Source organism: Python bivittatus, unplaced genomic scaffold (assembly GCF_059951505.1).
Source record: "Python bivittatus isolate LINGU-HERP-01145 unplaced genomic scaffold, Pbiv_v1 ctg000980_np1212, whole genome shotgun sequence".
In the NCBI taxonomy this organism is placed as follows: Eukaryota; Metazoa; Chordata; class Lepidosauria; order Squamata; family Pythonidae; genus Python; species Python bivittatus.
Genome location: NW_028277125.1, coordinates 19,739,996 through 19,761,845, shown reverse-complemented (window position 1 = coordinate 19,761,845; position 21,850 = coordinate 19,739,996). Strand labels below are relative to the sequence as shown.

The 21,850-nt window shown below is 35.8% G+C and overlaps 2 protein-coding genes across 5 annotated transcripts in view; one reads left to right on the top strand and one right to left on the bottom strand.

The window, feature by feature from the left end:
* The window catches only part of IFT80 (intraflagellar transport 80), an 84,758-nt gene extending 70,607 nt beyond the window's left edge, over positions 1-14,151 (bottom strand). For all 3 annotated transcript variants that reach the window (XM_088131849.1, XM_088131847.1, XM_088131848.1), the window contains exons 1-3: positions 14,010-14,151; positions 8,851-8,963; positions 5,901-6,123 (exon numbers count right to left, since the gene is read on the bottom strand). In XM_088131849.1, the coding sequence (XP_087987975.1) occupies positions 5,901-6,123; positions 8,851-8,886 (259 nt within the window). In that variant the 5' untranslated portion in view covers positions 8,887-8,963; positions 14,010-14,151. The remainder of the gene's footprint in view (positions 1-5,900; positions 6,124-8,850; positions 8,964-14,009) is intronic.
* Positions 14,152-14,780: 629 nt separating this feature from the next.
* Positions 14,781-21,850, top strand: part of SMC4 (structural maintenance of chromosomes 4) — a 63,107-nt gene continuing 56,037 nt past the window's right edge. The window contains exons 1-5 of one of the 2 annotated variants that reach the window (XM_025167783.2): positions 14,781-14,921; positions 16,640-16,781; positions 17,885-18,063; positions 18,623-18,814; positions 20,335-20,511. In XM_025167783.2, coding sequence (XP_025023551.1) covers positions 16,652-16,781; positions 17,885-18,063; positions 18,623-18,814; positions 20,335-20,511 — 678 coding nt within the window. In that variant the 5' untranslated portion in view covers positions 14,781-14,921; positions 16,640-16,651. The remainder of the gene's footprint in view (positions 14,922-16,639; positions 16,782-17,884; positions 18,064-18,622; positions 18,815-20,334; positions 20,512-21,850) is intronic. The other variant, XM_007429945.4, reaches the window with a different exon arrangement.

The following is a 21,850-nucleotide window of genomic DNA, read 5'->3' as shown; positions in this document are numbered from 1 at the left end:
CAGGGCCGATCCCAATTAGTGATGATAGGGAGCGAGAGGTCCCATCCTTGGCCCCTCCTTTGTGGGGTGCTGCAGGGTTCGGTTCTCCACTCCTTTTCAACATCTACATGAAACCACTGGGCGAGATCATCCGCCATCATGGGATGAGGTATCATCAATATGTGGATGATACTCAATTATACATCTCCATCCCAGGTGAGGTAAGTGATGCCATGACTGCCCTTTCACGGTGCCTGAAGGCTGTAAGGGTCTGGATGGGGAACAGCAGGCTTCAGCTGAACCCTGGTAAGATGGAGTGGCTGTGGGTTAATGGCTCCTCTGTATCCGGGACTTTGTCATCTTTGGTGCTGGATGGGATAGCGCTACCCCAAACAGACCTAGTGCGTAATCTGGGGGTCCTCGTGGACTCACGGCTCCTGCTCAAAGAGCAGGTGGCAGCCATGCCCAGGAGGGCCTTTGCACAACTTCGGGTTGTGCATCATTTACGCCCTTTCCTGGATCGGGATGCCTTACGAATGGTCACTCATGCCCTCGTTATCTCCCATACAGACTACTGCAATGCGCTCTACATGGGCTACCCTTGAAGAGTATCTGGAAGCTGCAGCTAGTCCAGAATGTAGCCACGCGGGCTATTTTTGGAGCCCCAAGAAGGGCCATTGTAACATTGTTGCTCCACAAGCTGCATTGGGTACCAGTTTGCTTCTGGGTCCAATTCAAGGTGTTGGTTATCATCTTTAAAGCCCTACATAGTATGGGACCAGGTTACCTAAGGGACCGCCTCTTCCCCATGACTTTAACTTGTCCCACCTGATCACATAGAGGTGGCATGCTTTGGACCCCCTCCATAAAAAAGCTCTGATCAGTGGGGTCCAGAAGGCGGGCCTTCTCTGCTGTAGCCCCTGCATTTTGGAATATCTTACCCCTAGAGGGGAGACTGGCTCCTTCACTCCTGGCCTTCCGGAGAGATCTGAAGACTGGGCTCTGCCACTTGGCCTGGGGTGGGGAGGGAAGACCAAGTGTGGGGATGGCTACCCCCTTAGAGGCCTGTTGTCTGCAGCTCTGGAAACCATCAGCCTCTTGGACTTTCTCTTTTTTCAGTAAAGCTTTGCATAGTTTTCATGTTTTATGTAATTTTATATATATTATTTTAACGGATCTTGTGAGCCGCCCAGAGTGCCCTATTGGGGGAGATGGGCGGAGGTAAATCTAATAAATAAATAAATAAATAAAATTTATCGTCACACATGGCATTATCTAGGCGGTTAGTTGCTAAAGTATTGAAGTAGGAGCATAAGTATAGTCTCAAGTACACTAACCCACAGAAGCTAATTTGGTGACTTTGAGCCAGTCAGTTTCCAACAACCAACCTACCTTACAGAACTGTTGATGTGTAGAAAAGTGTGTGGGTGTGTGTGTGTGGGGGGGATATTCTTTGAAATCCTGAAGGAAAGACAGCATCTACTTAAGAATTAACTAATTAATTATCTATATTTCAGCTCTTTCTGACTCAACACACACACTGTACTAAAACAATGTACTTTGTTTAGTTTTGGCTTAGTATGTTAAGTAGCTACTATGGTTTCTACTTAGTGTGATATATGAACCAAGCTGTAGCGTTTTCTTCAATCACTGTTTGAAAGTGGTTTGAAACCATGTCTCAGCAAAATCTATGAGCTCATCCTCTCTCTTGTTATTAATAACAATCCAGTACCATGCAATGCAGGGTAAAAAAAAAAAAAGTTGAGTTTTTAAATTTATTTTCCTGAGCAAAAATATAGCAGCAGTGAGTACTGAGTTTTAGAAGGGAAAAGGGGAGCTTTACATCTGAGACAGGTAATAAATAAGAATTAGATCCTGACCCTACACAAAAGTGATTGATACAAGTAGTGGAATACATACCAAAGCAAATCTAAGTAATAAAGATAACAGTTCCTACTTTGTAGTAGTGCCATTTACAGAATTATTTGGATACTACATACAAGATATATGCTATTATTGTGTCAAGCACTATAAAAGCCTAATTTATAAGAAATCCTTTATTACGTATAAACTATTTTTGGTCTTAATATGATGATAACCTATGGAATAATTAACCTAGCAAACCTTAAAACACCTACAGTACTGTTTTGTTCATTAAAATAATATGTTAATCTACAAATTTCAGCAGTTGCCTAGTTAGATATAATTCAGTGAGTAATGCTCTATTACTTATATAACAAAACAAAATCTCAGTGAATACTTTATACATTTTATTCTACTACTAAAAAAATGCATTAATAAAATGCAATAAACTCAAGGGAATTCTGGTATTAAAACTGATGGCTTAAGGCTTATTTTGGTTACCTACATGCAGAATCAATTTGCTAGATTTGACTGAGGGCATAGTACGTCTCTAAGAAAACATATTATAGGCTATTCAGTGCCAGTATATGTGTAACATTTGCACTCTTCTCTTTTTATTAAAGTGCATGTACATCTCTGTGTTGCTGTGTATATATGGGGCGAGGGTGGGTGGGAAAGAACATGAAAATTAATAGGTTTAAAGTCATTCTCCTAACCTTTGATTTTTAACTTTTCTCCTAAATTTGGTACTTTTACGTTTTTTTCCCTACACTCATACTTTATCTCTCTGTACTATATGATTCTTTCAGAAAAAACCATATACAGGCTGTCCTAAGTTAACAGTGGTGATTGGGGCCAGAATTTCTGTTGCTAAGCAATGCAGTAGTAAAGCGTGATGTCATGTGACTTCATTGCTTAGAGGCAGCAATCCCAGAAGTCGCCATTCCTGTTGTTAAGCAAGGATTGCGGTACATTAAACAATGACCTCACGTAATCATGACTTGTGAATTCCTGCTGGCTTCCAATAAGCCAAGTCAATGGGGAAGCCAATAGGAAGTCGCAAGTCCCAGGCAGCTTACAAGCAGGCGGGTACTATGGAGCGTGACTGGGGGACAGAGAGCTGCAGTGCTGCACAAGTGTTGCCCTGGGATCTCGTACTCCATAGTGGGCTTCTCAGGAGAAAAAGCAGCAGGTGCAACTTACCAGAGCAACTTGCAACCTTCCCTGCTGGCTTCCCCATTGACTTGGCTTGTGGGAAGCTGAAAGGGAAGGTCACAAATGTTGATCATGTGACTGTGGGACACTGTAACCAGTGAGCCGATTGCCAAGCGCCTGAATCATGATCACATGACTGCAGGGGTGCTGCAACAGCTGGAACTTTGAGAATCGGTTGTAAGTACCACTCATTCAGCACCATCACAACTCTGAATGGTCGTTCAACAAGTGGATGTTAACCTAGGATTACTTGTACTTATTATTGGATAAAAAATTATTATTAATAGTCATAAACAACAGAACTCATCTTCTAGTATATTTATTTGGAAGTAAATCAACTGATCCAGTGGGGCTTAATTGAAGTGCGGGTGCTTACTGCAATTTGATGTGGCAACTAAATATGATGGAATCTTGCTGATTTCTGATTTAGCATATAGCATGAGTATGTGACAGGGATCAGCTGAATCAAAATATTTTTTCTCTTGCAGTAATTGTTAGCATTGGAATTTCTACTGAGAAAAATGGCTATAAAAAGTTATTATAAGGAAAGCATAGAGTTTAAGCATACTCTACTTAAACAACTGGTCTATGGCCCCTGGGTCTATTTTAACTCTAGACTTACACCATAAATTTTTTCTTATAAAAACAAGCTTGAATCAGTGCATTTCCCCCAAAAAACTACAATTGTAATTTAATTTTTTTTACTGTAAATGTTTTATTTTATAAATTCCAGCTTTTCTACATAATTTCATTCAATTATCTTATATCTGCTCATGATAGTTTTAAATCTAGGAAATATGCTGTCATCCTGTTACATTTGCCGGCTATTATAAATAAAGTTCCAGCTCCTAAAATTTTATGTGAGAACATTAATCTCCAAGAAAATACACAGAAAATAAAATGTATTAATTTATCAAGAAATTTTATCCATAGAATCTGTCTTCTTCCACAACAATCAATTATTCAGTAATCAACAAGTAGCATTGTAGAAAATTCATCTGAAACTCCTCCCTCCCAAAAACAGCTGTTTTCTCATACATTCAGACAAGTGCACAGTATTAAGGGATTAGACTCCCCCACCTCCAAAACAGCTATTTCTTCAATGAATGCTATTAGCAAGGTTTCCAATCCACATGCAGACAGTTGTAAATCACAAGGTATCACATGCAAAATGCCACACAGGAAAATACCATGCTTAGTATCAACATTACATAAAATGACAACAATTCTTTGCAATAAAAGGCAAATGGGAACATATATCTTAAGTCACATCGTAGCAGAGCAAGGGGGATTGCATTATGTATGGTTTGAATGTGCTTCTACGCAAATCGACAGCAATTTAACAGCTCTTTTGGTAGACATAAAATTAACTTTTCTGAACCTCCTCTTTCCCTTACATCTACCTTTTTGCTGAGTTAGTGTGTTTTGAGGAACTGCTTTTATTATGCCAAAGACCTGGTTCTAAAAAGTAACACAGTTACATTAAAGGCCACCATATCATACCAGTTGTGTTGACTTACATTTCAATAGTATTTGAAGAATCTGGCATATTTTACCACTTGCTTTTTTAAATACTTTTATCCCAGGTGGGAACACACATACAAAGAGATCCCCATCATACCAAATATATCACATTAGAACTAGTGCATTTATTGTGCAAAATTGCTTACATTTTGAATAAGGGGGGGAGAATGGAAGAGAGAATAGAGAACAGAAAATGCCCTGGTTTAAAAATAGCAATTAGCCTAGATTTGTTTTGATTCACTGAGTGTGAATGTACCATACTTTATATTTTATTTAAAAGATGAATATGCTGTCCACTCCCTTTATGGCTGTAGGTGACTTTCTTAAAACATCCAGAAAATAAATAATTATTAAATGATAAAATGAGTAAAAAACTATGACAATATTAAAAAGCCTGCACTAGTAAGTATATACATGAATCCTAAATTTAGATCATAGACTTGCCTCAGTTCCAGTGGCAGTTTATTCCATACCATGGGTCTTACCCCAGAAAAAGCCAAATTCGTTGTTAATGTTAAATGCATCCATGGCGGAACCCACCAAACTTGCCTGGTTGATGATTCAAGAGCATGGGAAGAACTGTACAGGAGCAGGTATAGATAACTTGAACCCAAGCTGTTTAAGAAAGACCTTAAACACCACTGTAAGCCCCTTGAATTGGGCCTGAAAAACAACAAACTAACCATTTCAGCATAGCACTAAAATGGTAATTTAGAGAGACTGCCCCCCTCCCCCAGTACAGAACACTTATCAGGGCAACCAAAGCTGGGTCTAAGGTCAATTGTCTTTGAACAAATTCTTTTCCCCCCCTCACGTATACACACGCATAACATAAATGCCACCAAAAATCATGAACCTTACAAAAATATATTGAAAGCTAATATACACACTCCATTAAAGAAACTGAAAAACATTTACACTACACAGTTAATGCACCACAGCAAAGACAACTCTCGTTTATTCCCATGTAAAAGTACCTACCCAATAAGCCACCACAAATGTACAGTAAAAAAAAAAAAAAAACATAGCAGAAGACACTAACTCATTGGGGATGCCATCTGGTTACTAGCAGAATTGAAGGAAAAACAAACGAGAAATTGGACAAAATTTCTCAGATTAAAATTATTAATCTGCTTGTCTCGAAGACCAACCTTACTTGTTTGAACAATAATGGACAAAACAAATCCTGGTGTAGTGTTATGTGCAAATACAATCAATATGACACCCACAGAAGAATTTAACATTAGTGATTTGGGATGGAACATCATATTTCTGATAGTACACCAAAATGAATAACATAAATTTTCAAGGCAACTTACCATCAGAACTTGTAAGTACAAAATTCTCAGCATGGGTTTGTCTCTTTCCACCTAAACTTTTGGGAAACCAGTGAAGATCTATAGGATAAATATCATCAGGAAGCTTCACAACTAGTGTTGTTTCTCCATTTAACAAGTTCCATTTTATAATCTGGTGATCATCACTGCATGAATATAGTTCATCTGCTGATGTCCAGCCTACACAGCTAACTAATTCTTTATGTTTTAATAGAATTAAGGAATAGAATTATTTCTAATGCATCTGACTCATGCATTTTTCAAAAAGAATAAAACAAATTACATTTGTTTTAAAAACTGACAATAAATATTACAGTACATTTTTAAAATCTCATCTGTTTGAATATTCCAGCACCAAAAAATGTACATGGCTGACTTTGGGGTATCCTTACTCCTATCACTTAGAAAAAATATTCGTAGAGTTTTGGTTGTATGAGGGATTTGTTCAAATGACAGCACTGTATAACATCGGTTCTTCAGAGTATGTTGAATAAAGATTAATTAGCACATAGTAAAAATGTTGCATTGAATCCAAAGTAATCCAGCTGTAGATCCATTGAAATCATTAAGATTTGATCATTACCGACCCCTTTAATTTAAACAGAACTGTAACTTACACAATCTGAACCTTTCCCACAGTATTGCATTATATTACAAACTGTAGAAGTTTAACAGTTAAAAAGCTTCTTTATATTCCTCCGTGTTGAGAACTGGCTATTTATTTCGATTCTCTGCTTCATGTTTTTTAATCCATCACCAATTCATAGAAAATTCCTTCTTTCATCTCTTGTTGTTTAACAAGTGTTTAACAATGGACGGTTTAGATGAGGTTTCAGAAAGCTATCAGATCACCTCTATTCCATATGCTTTCCATATTCTCAAAACCTCTAGAAGGCTAACATGATTTATTTTTTACAAGCCATTGTTTATTTCTCTTCAATACCCTTGATCATATTTTCTGTACAACTCAATTCTACCAAGACCAAGTGGTTGTGGGTGTTTGGGCTGCCCAGATCTGGGGATACCTCATCTTTCACTTTGCATGGAGTTGCACTTCCCCATTCAGGGGTGGTGCACAATCTGGGGGTCTTCCTGGACTCACAGTCCTACTCAAAGAACAGGTGGCAACTACGGCCAGGACAGCCCTTGCACAACTTCATTTGGTGTGCCAGTTGTACCCTTTCCTAGATCAGGGGCCCTTCAGACAATCATTCATGCCCTGGTCATCTCACAGCCTGACTACTGCAATACAATATACATGGAGCTGCCTTTGAAGACCATCCAAAGACTGGTCCAGAATGAAGCAGCGTGGGCAGTTGTGAATGTTCCACAGTATGTCCATGTAACACTTCTACTTCGCAAGCAGCACTGGTTACCAGCTTGCTTCTGGGTATGGTTCAAGATGCTGGTTGTTACTTATAAAGCCAACATGGCATAGGTCCTGGTTTCTTGAGGGATCACTTTTTCCCTATATCTACCCCACTGATTCAATCTTGCAAGGTTAGCACACTCTGGGTTCTTCAACTGCCATCTATTAGGACTCCAGAAGTGTATCTTCTCTGTAACAGTGCTTGCTCTCTGGAATGAGGTTCCCCCACAGATCCGGGTGGCCCTCACTCTGGTGTTGTTTAGAAGGCCTTGAAGACCTGGCTCTTTGGCTAGGCCTTTGGTGAGGGAAAGTGAAGCTCCTTTGTTTCATTCCTGTCTAGTTTGTTGTTCTTGCCATCTTTTATTTTTCACTTGTTATTAAAATATTTCTTGTTTTACTTGTGAGTTGCCCAGAATAGTTGGGAGTCAGTCAGCACACAAATTTGATAAATAAGTAAATAAAGTGAAATTAATGTTTGTTTCTTCCTTCCTAGTGCTTCCTCAGAATTCTCTCTTACTCTGAAGAAATAACTAAACAATTCTAAAACAACCTACAACAATCAAAGCTTCCATTAAAATGAAGTAAACTACAGTGGTACCTCTAGTTACGAACTTAATCCGTTCCGTGACTCTGGTTGCAACTTGAGTTGGTCTCAAGTCGAGGTAAAGTTTCCCATAAGGTTCAATGTAAATACGGTTAATCCGTTCCGCCCTCCGAATTTGGTCGCACCATGAGGCAAATTTCCCCATAAGGTTCAATGTAAATACGGCTAATCCGCCCTCCGAATTTGGTCGCACCGCGAGGTAAATTTCCCCCATAAGGTTCAATGTAAATACAGCTAAACAGTTCTGAAACATATGCATTTTATTTTTAAACCTCAAAAACCTTCCAAACGCCACAAAAACCTTCCAAACGCCACAAAACACACCACAAGCCTCACCGAACGTCTCCTTGCTACTGCGATCTCGCCCACAGGAAGCCGCGACCGCGTGGCAGCAGGGAAAATGGCCGCAGATCCGGTTCGTAAGTAGAGGCGGAGTTCGCAAGTAGAGGTAAATTTTTGGGGCTGGAGCTGGTTGTATCTTGAAAAATTCGTAAGGAGGGGCGTTCGTAACTAGAGGCACCACTGTATTCCATAGTACATGGGAAACAGATCCTGATATTGGGAACTTTATACAGGGACTCAAAATGTGTGACGTCAAATTTTTGGCTATATTGGCAATGCAGAGATTTTCTCAAAGTTTAACATGTTCAACTGAGATATCTTATATACTTGTGATCATATAGTTATTTTTATTTCATAAATGAAGGTCCTTCATTCCATTCTTTTTCTTTATACAGCTGTAGTATTTTACTGAGGATGGGTGATAAATGACTCTTAAAAAATGGTAGGGGGAAGAATTTTGGTTTACACAAAATGCTTTTGCTTGTGCCACCAAAGGACATCACCTATTTTATATTCTTAAACATGGATAATTTTTAAAATCTACATAACCACAAACATTGAGAAATATAAGGTCTGCTACAATGGCAACATTATTTCAGACATAAACAAAGGATATGCTTTGGTTCTTTTAGCAGAGATATCTTTAACCTCATTTGGATTTTATTTTCTGTGCTGATAATCCAGCCGACTCATGGACGAAGAGATGTTGTCTTGATTGCACACGTTACAACTGTAAATATTTTAAAAATCATTAATAGACCATACTCCAAACAAAACTTTAATACAAGCATATTTTAAGGAATATTTTGTCCAAACTAGCAGTACAAAGATCTCTTTCAATTTTCCTGAATTTTCAACTCTACTTCATAATTTTTGGTTTATGAAGCATTTCAAGTTTTCATTTGCACAGCATATTTAACATCTATATGAATCTTTTGAGAATAGTCTTCTAAAGCTTCCAGTTATAATTTCATCATCATAATATAAAATCCAAGTTTACCTCTATTTTCTATTTATAAACCCAGAAAAGTTGTGGAGTTTCCAAACAGGTGTCAAAAAGGTTTTAGAATCATTAAAGGTGAAGAAGCTGAAATGTGTCTGAGACAGCAGGTAATTACTTCAAATGGGGGAGTCTACCTGGACGTAAGGATGTGATTTCTCTTAGAATGAGTTGAATTCCCCTGAACAATCAGATTCATAGCCTCAGGGTCTCCCAGGGTTATATTTGGAAGTACTGTACCAACTCTGATGGCCTTCTGATCTTTTGCTATCTTAGCTGTCATCTGTGATTAGATTGGATTTTGGTCATTCTATACACTATTCACATCTAAGTTAGAATATTTCACTGTGTTCCATAAGGAGCTGCTTTTGAAGAAGTCTGGAAATTCAAGTGACCCAGAATGTGGAACATGTGATACTGATTCTTTATTGCACAGGTTGCCCAAGTATTTCAAAGACTAGCTCAATGTGCTCTATTTGTCCTATGAACACTCATATCAGGCTTCTCACAAAACTGGCCGCATCTAAATAACCCTGAGTGTTAATATCTGTGGTAAAGATCCTGCTTGAAGGGTGTCGGGGGGGGGGGGGGAGAATGGGACTGTGAAATGGCATCTGCAGAAAACATTTTACCTCCCAAAGATGTGTGTGTGAAGAATTCTGGCACAGTCCAAAGGTTTATTTTAATCAGTTATTTCAAGCTGTTGTTTATTATTAGTTTTATGTTTAAAATTCCAAAGTGTTGCTGATATGTTTGGCATTTTTATGTTTTACATATATAAGCATATTTCAAAGGACCTATTTTTAAATGATTTTATTGTAATATATTCATATTACATGTTATGTATTCCTTAGGATTTTGTCCTAAAAAGTAGCCAATAAACACTTGCATAAAAATTAAATATTAATATCTAAATTGTAAGCAAATATCTTCTCTAATCAAAACTAATAAAAACAATGTGATATAATTATATGAATAAGAATGGAAAAAAACATTGACCATGTTCTATGTTAATTTATTAAACGTTAGTATTAAAAGCTTTGGATCTATTTCTTGGTATAAAATGAACAGTAAGAAATGATATTTATCTACAAAAAGCAGAAAATAATACAAAATATTCTGCAAAACAATGGGCCTCTTGTAACTGCTACAATGAAAGGAACTTGCATTAAAATTAACTAAGAGGCACTTGCTTATTCAGAAGAGTATATCCTATTAGTTGTAACATATGCTTTCTAATCTCTTGGGAGTCCTATGACTATGACCCACTAAATAATTACTACACAAAGGTTTTTTCAAGGCCTTAAATAGATACAGGTATAGGACACATTAGTTTGTGCCAGAGTATCTATTTTTTTACTTAATGTAACCTAATTTTAAAAAAAACTCTTTTAAATTTAAATTCTAGGAGGTTTAACTTGGTTGTTGAACTTTTTGTGAATGCTACAATTAGGCATAAACACACATTTTAGTAACACAGAATAAGCAAGATCAGGCTCAAGACCTGGTTAACTTAAAAGGCAAATGTTCTATGTTTTGGACATAATCTTTATATATTCTTAAAATAATTTGTTTTATCTAGTTACAAGCAGGAGAATATGGCTGAAACTTCTGTCATTTATTAACTAAATATGAGAATGATGTAACATGAGAGTACAGCATATAACCTTGTTACTGCATTTTAAAAATAAAGTTTTTCATACAGTACTTTTAAAATGAAATAAGTTTCAGTAAATCACATTCTGGCTCACAATCTCATTTCTATGTGTAAATATACATCTTGAGATTCTGTTTCTGATTATGGCCCTGAAATTTTCCTTTCAATTGCTGATTCAGATCTGTTCTCCTCTCCCTGCAGAAGATGCAGACAACTTCCACTTTTCATTGCAATTGCTAACACACATTGTATATAAAAATTAATATAAGACAGTTTACAAAATAATCATCTGTTAATTTTCCTTCTTAGTCACATAACCTGACTCTACAGGTGGCTTCACACCAAAATTTCAATACATATTATAATACCCCTGAGGTTGAAATTACTCAGTATGTAGAAATACTACTTAAAGGTCTATTGTTGTAAATGTGTCCAACTTCTCACAACTTGTTTATAATTTTTTATATTATCAAAAATTTAACTATTAAATAAGTGTCCTTTTATAGTATCAATGATACTAACTTTTACTACTGTAACAATTATTATTCCCCATACTTTACCGAAGATAAACTTCCCCAAAAAAGGGCTACAATGACTATACATAAAAAGTAAATATATTAAGAATTAGTGGAGCTGTTTAATAGACTCTTTAGGTGTGTGGCACCTAATATCTTAGCGGAGGCCAAAGCTCTTCCTAAAACTGTCAACTAACAGAAGCAGACCTTATAATTATTTGAGTATTCTGGTCTATGAGAGGCTCTGACATTACATTCTTTATAATTTCTTACAAATTATAAGTCATAGTTTGTTGGAAGCCTTTTCCTAAGGAGGATATTAATATTTTAAATAAATGGGTAAATGTGTTAAGAGCTGCCTTTTTCATCCTTCTAAACCATTAGCAAAACTTTTATTGATATTGGCAGATCAGTAAAGAAAAATAGACACAGTATATCCTATTTACTTAGAAACAAGATGTAATGTTTTTAACTGGGGCTTTCATGTAGATGTGCATAGCATTGTAGCTTCTAAATAATACAAGAAAGCAACTTGCTCTATAAAACAAAGTTAATTTGTCATTGCACTGAAATAAGCATGGAGATTTCTTCTGTCTGGAAATGAGAGAAAGCAGACATTTTCATGGCAGTAAGGACTCTGAGTAATATCCACATAAAACATAAACCTAGTCACCCTCTGAGCACTGAAATGAATGAGAACTCTTGATTTTCTCTATTTAAGAATCTTGATTTTGAATACAAAAAAATTGATTAAAGCAGGGGCCACACTGGGCACAAATCAAATGCAACCTACTTTCCATCTACTTCTTCTGAAGATCAATTAGCTGGAATCACCCATAATAAATTATAATTAAACTTGGTTTGCTAAATATAAATGGCTGGATTCTTATATTATACTAAGTCATTCACTATGGTTTACAGGGCACAATGACTATGTTTACACAAGATGCTAAACCAAACCCAATAAATTACATTATGGCTTAATATGACATTTAAACCCAGTCAACATGTTAGCCTTAGGAGCAGAAATCCCCTTACATGAAATATGCTGGAATCTGTAGAATGTACTGCTTAATAAAAGTATTGGTTTTTAAGGTCTCACAAGGTGGTTTGTATTTTCTGCTGCAAGATATTGTCCTAACAATTGCACAGGAACACACCAAGACTGCAAGATAAAGGTGAAATTCTACAGTACTGGAAATATTTGTATTATTATTTAGTCAGTTGTTTGCAAGCTTTTGGTAAAAGCTATGTGAATTTCAGAGGATGCTCATTATGTGCTGATTTCCTTAGATGGAGAATCACAGAAGCCATCGAGTTTACAACTATACTTAGTTTAGTTAATGCCTTACATTTATATAGCTAGGAGGGGAGTTGGCTTATTCTATTTCAGGTTTTATGCCTGTTGGCTTCTATTAGACCAAGAGACTTTGCCTGATTTAGCATTAGATCCTCAACTTTCTTCTCTGTGATAACTCTATTGGCATTTTTTTCCCCAGTAAATCTATTACACTTGATAAATTGAGAATTCAGTCTTTCCTCTCAACCACTGCTGCTAACTCTAACAAACTTACAATTTCTGGAAATATTTTCTTGTTGCAAATTTCCATAAATGTGAATTTTAATCCAAATTCTAAAGGAAATGTGTACTAAAAAAACTTGAAAATCCTCTCTGTCATTTCTTTATCTGTTAGCACTGTAACTGCAAACACATTGCTAATATATACTGTAGTTTAACCTTTAATTGGCATTGTTCATTACAAGGTTTGCATCTTCAGCAAGATTATGAACTCTTGAATCCACCTTTTCAAGCAGTTCAATTTGGCAACAAATTGAAAATACAGTAAAATATTCGATTTGATTCTGTTTCATAATGAGGCATCTTTTTTTTCTCTGATAAGTTAATGAGAAGTTCTTAAGTTTCTTTTCTATTTCAAAGCCTCGGAATATATGCTAAATAATATAATGTAATAAAGTCTTAGCATTTCAGTAAAGGGAGGCAGTAACAAACCTTACTTCGTTTCAAAATCTATTGAATTTTAACAGGAACTACAGGGATCAGCTCAGTTTGTTATCTTCCACACTTCTTCTATTTTTAGGTTTTGAAACCTTTTCCGATATTTTTATATGACGAACTTAGTTTAAAAGCAAACAATCAAGAAGGGGAGTTCCCCCTGAAGTCGTATTTAGCAAAGAAAAGGAAAAGAAAAAAAACCCCCAAGAGCTTCAGAGTTCGGTTCCCAAATAACTCTTACAGCACAGGTGATAGAAAAGGATCACTGACGCTCCGCATGCTTATACTTATCCAGTTTCTGATACACAGATTTTGCGGAGAGTGGGTATGGTCGTGGTTAAGCCCTTCTCTGATGAGCAATACCAGGAATGTCGAGGTTTCTCCTCTGCCGCTCTCTCCAATCGTCTCCGAAGGCAAAGGCGATTCAACGAGGCCAGTCGCTCCCGCCGATCTTGGTTTGTCAATATCTGACCTCGCGCTGAAGTCTCTCATCACTCGCTTCTTCTCTTTACTTCCAGCCCCTGTACAACTCATCTCTTCCCTTCTTACCTGTCCAAGGTGAAGGTCTACGGAAGGAACGCAATGCTTACCTGGGAGAACTCGGAGCCAGAAGAAACAAAGTAGGCCTCTCCTAGGACAGGGGTCCTGAACCTCGATGGAAGCCAAGTGTGCCGGTCTCCAAACGGCTGCTGTCGTGGACCTCACCAGGAAAGAGGAGCCCCTCCTCTGCCGTTTTCACCGTGAGGGGAAGCGGCTCGGTTTCTATAGCTACTTCCCGCGAGAGTTCCTATGCCTAATCCCTTGCAATCTTCTCCCTCCCCCACGGGGTTTGGCTCCTCTTTTTTTTCCAACTCGGGTATCCCCAAGCACATGACGCCAGCCCTGACGTCAGATAGCCAACCTGTCATGTTTAATCAATACATACAAAATTAAATGGCACACTTTTTTTTAAAGTAAAGGCTACAGTCAGTCTTTTTAAAAATTCCTCCATTATTCCATTATCTTTTTAAGCTGTTGCTAAGTAACCCGCCTGCAGCCCGCCTACACAACGGGAGGGGGTCCGGTCCCTCCCTCTCCTTTGTTATTTGGGGATGTTTTCAAATATATTCTTCTAAAGCCTGGGAAATATCCCTCTTGCCTTCTCCCCCGTAGCCTTTAAAAACTATTGAGAAAATATGACGTGAAAACAATCCGCCACCTTTTCGCTAAATAACGGAAAACAAGATGGCGGCGCGGGAGAACGTTTCATTATTTTTTTTTCTCCTTTCAAACCTGCGGGAAGCCTGCCCCTTTCTTTCCCCAGCATGCTTTGCGCTTTTCTAACGAATTTCGTTACGAGTTTGCCGTTTGGGCGCCATTTTCGAGTGTAGAAGCCGCCAAGGCTGCAGGCAGGAAACGAAGGTGTCTGGTACTGCAGGGGCTTCTATTCGGAAACTTGCTGGCCCGCGCTTCGAGTACCAACTCCACTCGTGGGTGAGGACGGAGTACTTAGTAGCTGCCCGGTAAGCTCATCCTTGGATATAATATTCCTGCGTTTGCTTCAGGAGATATATTTGAGAAACTCCCCTTCCTGGGATTAGACTGGAGGTTGAAGCTTCAATACGGTAAATGAACTTACCTCATAATTACTTATGTGTATGAGGGAGAATATTTGATTCCTCCTAATTGGGAGAATGGAAATTCCACGCAATTTGTCCCTTGTAGGAAAAGGCACTTGCCCCATTTCCCCCTCCCCCAAACCGGCGGGCACTTTTTCTTCTCCCCCGCTTTTCCCACTCCCCGCCACCGCGTGGGGGAAGGGGGACAGAAAGCATTGGTTGGCTTTTTTTCCGTTGCCTGTAATAAACGCCAAGTTGACTCCCTAACTTATTCTCGCACAGCCATTTTTTTTATTTGAAGTAGGCTGTCACAATGTCTATTCCGCTCCATTCGAATTATTTCTTTAAAAAGCGATATTCGTGGGTTTTTTAGTGGTTTAGAAAAATTAATTAGCTGTTTAAGTGATAACGCTCACGCTGCTTTTTGTAATGTCTTAAACTGATTATTCTATTAACTGAGCACGCTGAAAAAGCACGCACGCCTTCGAAGTGTAGGGGAGGGATAGCTGATTCTAATTCTTTCAGAAATTGGCAAGCCACTAATTTTTAAAATTTGTACATTCTAATCACAGCAGAGTTTTGATTTTGCGGCTCTGACCTGACGAGTGGTATTTTGCATTAGGTCCGTAAGTGCTATTAGGAAAACACCGCTAATTTGACCCCTTACTGGATGCAAGTTATGAGGGGTGAGGAAGAGGTGATAGATTTATGAAGGTTAGAAGTCTGACCCATTTATGAGGATACTTGATCTTCATCAGTTTTTATGAAATGCTCTGCATAAAATAAGTCGTTGCTTTGCAGTTTCTTTTAACAATAAAAGCAAAATTTGATTCCTGTTCATTGGATTTCTTTGGATTCTGAGGTAATGAAATATGCAGTTATTTCAGTCTCTTTTCTGAGTATACCATTCTCTTAATAATATGTTTTTCTGATAAAAATCATGAAGATAATTACTGCAAAATACTATGCACGCTGGATCAGATGTTTTACTTTAGAATTTTTGGAGATATTTCTTTAATATTAATATCTAAAACCTTCATGAGACAGAAAACAACCATGCTTTTCATCTTGTTCATGGCAATGTATAGACCAAATTGTGAACCGATCTAAATTGTCATATCCGTTCTTTATAAAAGAGTTACAGTTATTCTGATTTTGCAGCTTTTGACTTTAGAAGAAAATCTGCCTATCTGGCTGATTTTTTTTTAATCACACTGGTTTCATTTACAATCATAAACATTGATATACCTCTAGAAATTTAGATTAAATGCTAGATAGTATATTTCTGTATTACAGAGTACTTACTAAGATTTGTTTTTTGTTTTTTTATCCGCTTGATTGATTTGTTGGGATAGTATGACGGATGTAAATTGTAATTTATAATATGTAATCTGCTTTACTATGGAAGATAATCTGTGTGAAGATAGGAAAATGCATGCCTGCTGTCATAAATAGCTTGCCAGTTTGAAACATTTGCTCTGAACTTCAATTAATATCTGGGACTGGATGCAAACTTTTCTAGACTTTAGGTACAGGGTTTTTCCTTTTCTCTTTTAGTACTTTAGCAGGAAGGGAAATAAACTTAACAGTTTTTATAGTATAACTATTTGGAATTTAAACAGCAAACAGAAATCATGCCAAGCAAAAGAACTAAACTATCTACGGCAACCCATCAAAAAAGCAATGACCCCTTGGAGGAGTCCTCTAATGATGGGGAACATGAAAAAGAAGCGAGTATGCACCCCACTGAAGTACCTCAGCAAGGTCAGTCTCTTATTGACCTGATGTTTGCTTTATTAACTTAGCATAGAGGTGTCCTGATTTAAATTATATTAAGTATAGTATAGTTTTGCTTATTATTTTGTGCTGGTTTCTACAGTGATTAATTTAAATTATCTCGAGCATAATAAAGTTTTGCTTATTATTCTGTGCTGGTTTCTACAGTGATTATAAATGTCTCAGGTAAAAGTGGTGTTTAAAACCAAGGTTTGAATTTCAGTAAAAATTAGTTGTCGTATTCCTGGTGTTTTGTGATACCATGATATCAATAATTTAAATAGATAAAATTTTGAGAAATACGGAAAGTAGCTCCTTGTGCCTTATGTTTTGGTAGAAAATTGTTGTTCAGTCGTTAATGATTAGATAGATAGATAGATAGATAGATAGATAGATAGATAGATATTTTCTGCAAAAAATCTCTATTAAAAGAAAATAAGTGCCAGTGCAATGTATTTATCATCAAATATTAGTGTGTGGATTAATATCTGAAAAGTGATACTAGACAATTATTCAAAGAAAAGATTGTCTCAAGGAGTTATAAAAAGGTCTATGTTTTGTTGAAACATAAATGGCCAGATTTTGTGTGTGAGTGTGTGTGTGTGTGAGAGAGAGAGAGAGAGAGAGAGACAAACTTCCTGTCTTCGAGAGGTAGTGCTGCTGCTGTCATTAGAACTTGCAATGCAATGTATAACAACCACCTTCTTAACAGTGTGCTTAAGCTCTTCGTGTGCCTGAAAATGCAAGATTATGGGAAGATTCCCCGGTTTTCTGCGATTTGTATGTATAGAGATATTATATAATGTAGGAGGGTATTATGTAGAAAAAAATTGGTTACTCTTGAGAATAGACTTCTAATTTATTGAATTAGTCCTTCAATATCTGGGAGAGATGCATTCTAGATCTACTTCTTAGTAATTCAGTCTAACTGTACAAATGTGTTTATTCTGTTGTAGTAGTGCTTTAAAAGAGACTTTTATTTTATTTCCATTGATTATATATGTGTGTGTTTATAACTATATATCTATATAGGTATATACAGGTATATAGTTATTAAGTGTATCAATTTTCTTGTTTTTGGATATCTTTAGCAGTATCAGATGGAGTAGTTGATGGTCAAAGTTTAGAAGAGATTTTGAGTAGCATCTCTCCTCCCCCACCTCCAGCTATGACCAATGAAGCTGGAGCTCCTCGTCTCATGATAACTCACATTGTAAACCAGAACTTCAAATCTTATGCTGGGGAGCAAATTCTAGGACCGTTTCATAAGGTATCTTTCTAGTTTATGTAACTTTTAAGCTGAGGTAAACATTTGTTGTGACTTTTCTTCTTACAGTTAAATAAATTACATATTGCCAACTAACACGGGTGGAGTGGGGGTAGAGCAGATGAAAGTCTCAATTACTATTGTTTGTACTTTTCAAGATGTTGCTTGTTGTGGAGTTCAAGAAGCTAAAAGTATACAAAATATTTTCTTACTACGTATGAGTAACAATCAGTAATTAAACTAAATAAAATAATCTCATAATTTGAAGGATTTTATTACTTCTCATGATGCTAATTGTGAACATACTTCTTTGTAGCACTTTGTTTACTGAATGCAGAGTTTTCTTGGTAAAACTTTAGAAATTTGAGCTAATAGGTGGTGTCTTTGAATAGTTTGTATGTTTTGTCCTTGGCTGTAAAAACCAAGCTTTCCAATACTGTACTTCATATTTTCCTGCACTAGGTGTAACTATATTTTAAACTGTTGTGAAAAGCAGTGAGGTCAATTGCTAGCAACCATTAAGCTGCAATGTATTTTTTTTGTGTGTGTGTGTGTTATGCAGCGTTTTTCATGCATTATTGGACCAAATGGCAGTGGAAAATCTAATGTGATTGATTCCATGCTCTTTGTTTTTGGTTATCGAGCACAAAAAATAAGATCCAAAAAAATTTCAGTACTGATACACAATTCTGATGAACATAGTGACATCCAGAGCTGTACTGTAGAAGTTCATTTTCAAAAGATAATTGACAAGGTATGTTTTTAAACCTGAAAAACTAACCACCTAATGTCCTATGAATTTTTAATCATGTAGTTGATTGAATTTATGTAGAAAAAAGCAATGTGGGGGAATACTGAATTTTTTTTATTCAAATTATAGAATATAAAACACTGATATATTTAATATTCATTTTCTTCTGTATAAATGTGTTACTGGGAAAATGTTGCCTGTATATACAGTTTGCAACACTCTAGACCTTTTGAGTTTGTCTGAAATATGCCTTAGCTACAAATATATAGTATAAGTATTGCTGAATAATTTTTTAAATTTTTTACTGGGTAATTCAAGGGAGTGTGTGTGTGTGTGTATCATCCTTCCAGTACTGAACATTTTTTTAAGAAAGTTGATATAATTTCAAATTATTATTTAATGATATTTACTTTTGCAAGAATCAGTTTGAAATTAAATTCAGAACTTGTTTTAATGTTTTACTACTACAAAAGATAACAAAAAGACACCACCCTTGTGCTAAACTTAAAAACCTCACAAAATGCCAATAAAAAATTATTGAACTAACAATCCAAAAAGGAATGGGGTGGGAGAATTTTGTTTAAAAGAAATAATCAGGATTGGTATTTTTTTGACCAAAAACAATGCAATATATAAAATATATTTTAATGAAATAATTCAAATATAATCTAAAATTTAAAAAATATTTTTCTTATAAATTTAACCATGATTTATGGCTATTTAGCTATTAGACATGATTAGATCGTGTCTAACCTTCCATTTTAGTTTATATTAATACTAGTTTGCTTTCTAAAATGGATTTTTCTACCATATTTTTATTAAAATAAATTCTTAAGAAATTAATCTGAGAAAGCAAACTGTTACCTAAAATTAGTAATACAAAAATGAAAATGACAAAGTAATTTTGCATTTTTGGATTTAGATCAAAATATCTGTGAAAATGCTTTTGAAGCAGGAGGTTGGTAAAATGTGTAATTTTGATGTTTTTGAAATTACACACAATCCGATTTTTTCAAGTTTCCTCATCATAATGAATATGAAGCAATCACAAGTGTTCAAGTATTAAAGCTTTCATTATTATATATAAGTAAGTTTTCTAAAGTGGCAAGACTATGCAAGTTGTCCAAGAGATAGAAGAGAAGCATCTGTTTTATAAGATGGCAATAGACAAAGTGTAAGGTGGAATCCTGTGTACAATTATTTTAGAATCTCCCACTGAACTCAGTTAAGATTGCATGTTTACTCAGAAACAAAAAGTGGGTTACACATTAAATTGTTCAAATCTTTTGATACTAAGTTTAGGCAATTTAAAGTGTGTCTTTTGTTTTCCAAGACACTATCTGATAGCAAAAATACTGGCATGACTAATAAAGTGCATATGTTACAGAATTTATTGTAGCTTCAGATGTACTTTGAACTGGGATATAAAAGATTTGTGAAAATAAAATAATTTTGAAATCTGGAGTAGACAAATGACTTAATACTAACAATTGTTTTTCTGGTTTTGTTTTCCTTCAAAACAGGAAGGGGATGATTATGAAGTCATTCCCAACAGCAATTTCTGTGTTTCCAGAACAGCCTACAAAGATAATTCTTCAGTATACCATATCAGTGGGAAGAAAGCAACATTTAAAGATGTTGGGCTTTTGCTTCGAAGTCATGGTATTGACCTGGACCATAATAGGTTTCTGATTTTACAGGTAATCTTTAAAATAATTTATTACTACATATAACTTGATACATTTGGCTTAGGGATTATGGCAAGTCTTTTGTTCTGGAAGCCTCAAAGTACTATAGCAGCACATCATGATTTGTGTTTCATAATAAATATGCAAGTCATTATTTGCTGCTTTAGAATTTTAAGGAAGAAAATCAGTTGAAAAGATTTCTGGTATTATGTTGATTTAATGTTCTAGATAGGCACCTGGGTAGAATAACTGTTATACTTGTTCCGCCCTAGCAGCACGTAAATATTGGTGTAGTAAAGATAATCTTAACGCCAATATTATTGTGCTGCTTAAGCGTGACAGGGATTAACCAACATTGTTGGGTCCTATTACATGTCATGATAATGGCTGTAATTTTCAGTACAGAATTGATTATAAATGAATGAAATGTGTTTTACTATTATTTGTGCCCTTTTTTTTTTCATTAGTAGATTTCAAATGAAATTTTCATTTCACTCTGTAATCTTACAGAAGTAGTTAAACCTGTTTTTAGGATAGTGGAGTATAAGGCCTAAAATATTGAGAACATAGGATTTAATAACAAATATAAAACAGTTCATATTGCTTAAATTTTCTTTCTTGGAAAAAAATTAATGTAACTTGATATTTACTAATTTCCACTTTCTGTTTCATGACGATGGCTAAATCCCTATACTAATCACCCAGGAAGGAATTGTGTCAAGCCTATTTTTTTCTAAATTATACATTTTAAAGTAATAAGCAGGAATTAAATTAATTGTATAAATAATGAAAAAGTGAAAAGCATTTCATTTAAACTACAAATGTTACTTTATTAAAGGCTTATGGAATAATTTTAAAACAAGTAAAATTTTATTTAGAAGACTTTTGAGTTGTTATTCAATCAGAAGCAAACACTGAAATATTGTAAAGTTTGCAATACAGAGAAACATGATGAGTTTCAAATGCTAACCTCTATAAAATTCATATCTGCCCCTGAGACTCAGAACTTTGAGCAGCTCTAGCACTAAGAGTTGTAAGGAGTAGCTAAAAAGTCTTTGTCCATGTACAGAGGCACTTATATGTCTAAGGTGACCCTTACATGATGTCATATTTCTTTGTTATACTACTTTAACATTACATTACTTAGTTGTATGATGCCACCCCTTAATTCTTAAGGGGTGGGATCATGTATGTATGAATACAGTAAGTGGTTTAAGTTTTCTTTTTTTAGTAATGCTTTCCTTTTTGTTTTTACCAAATGCAAGCATATCATCAGATTCTAAACCTAATGAACCTAAATCACACTGAATTTATTGTTAAAAAATAAGAGTAATTATATCAAAAGTTGTGT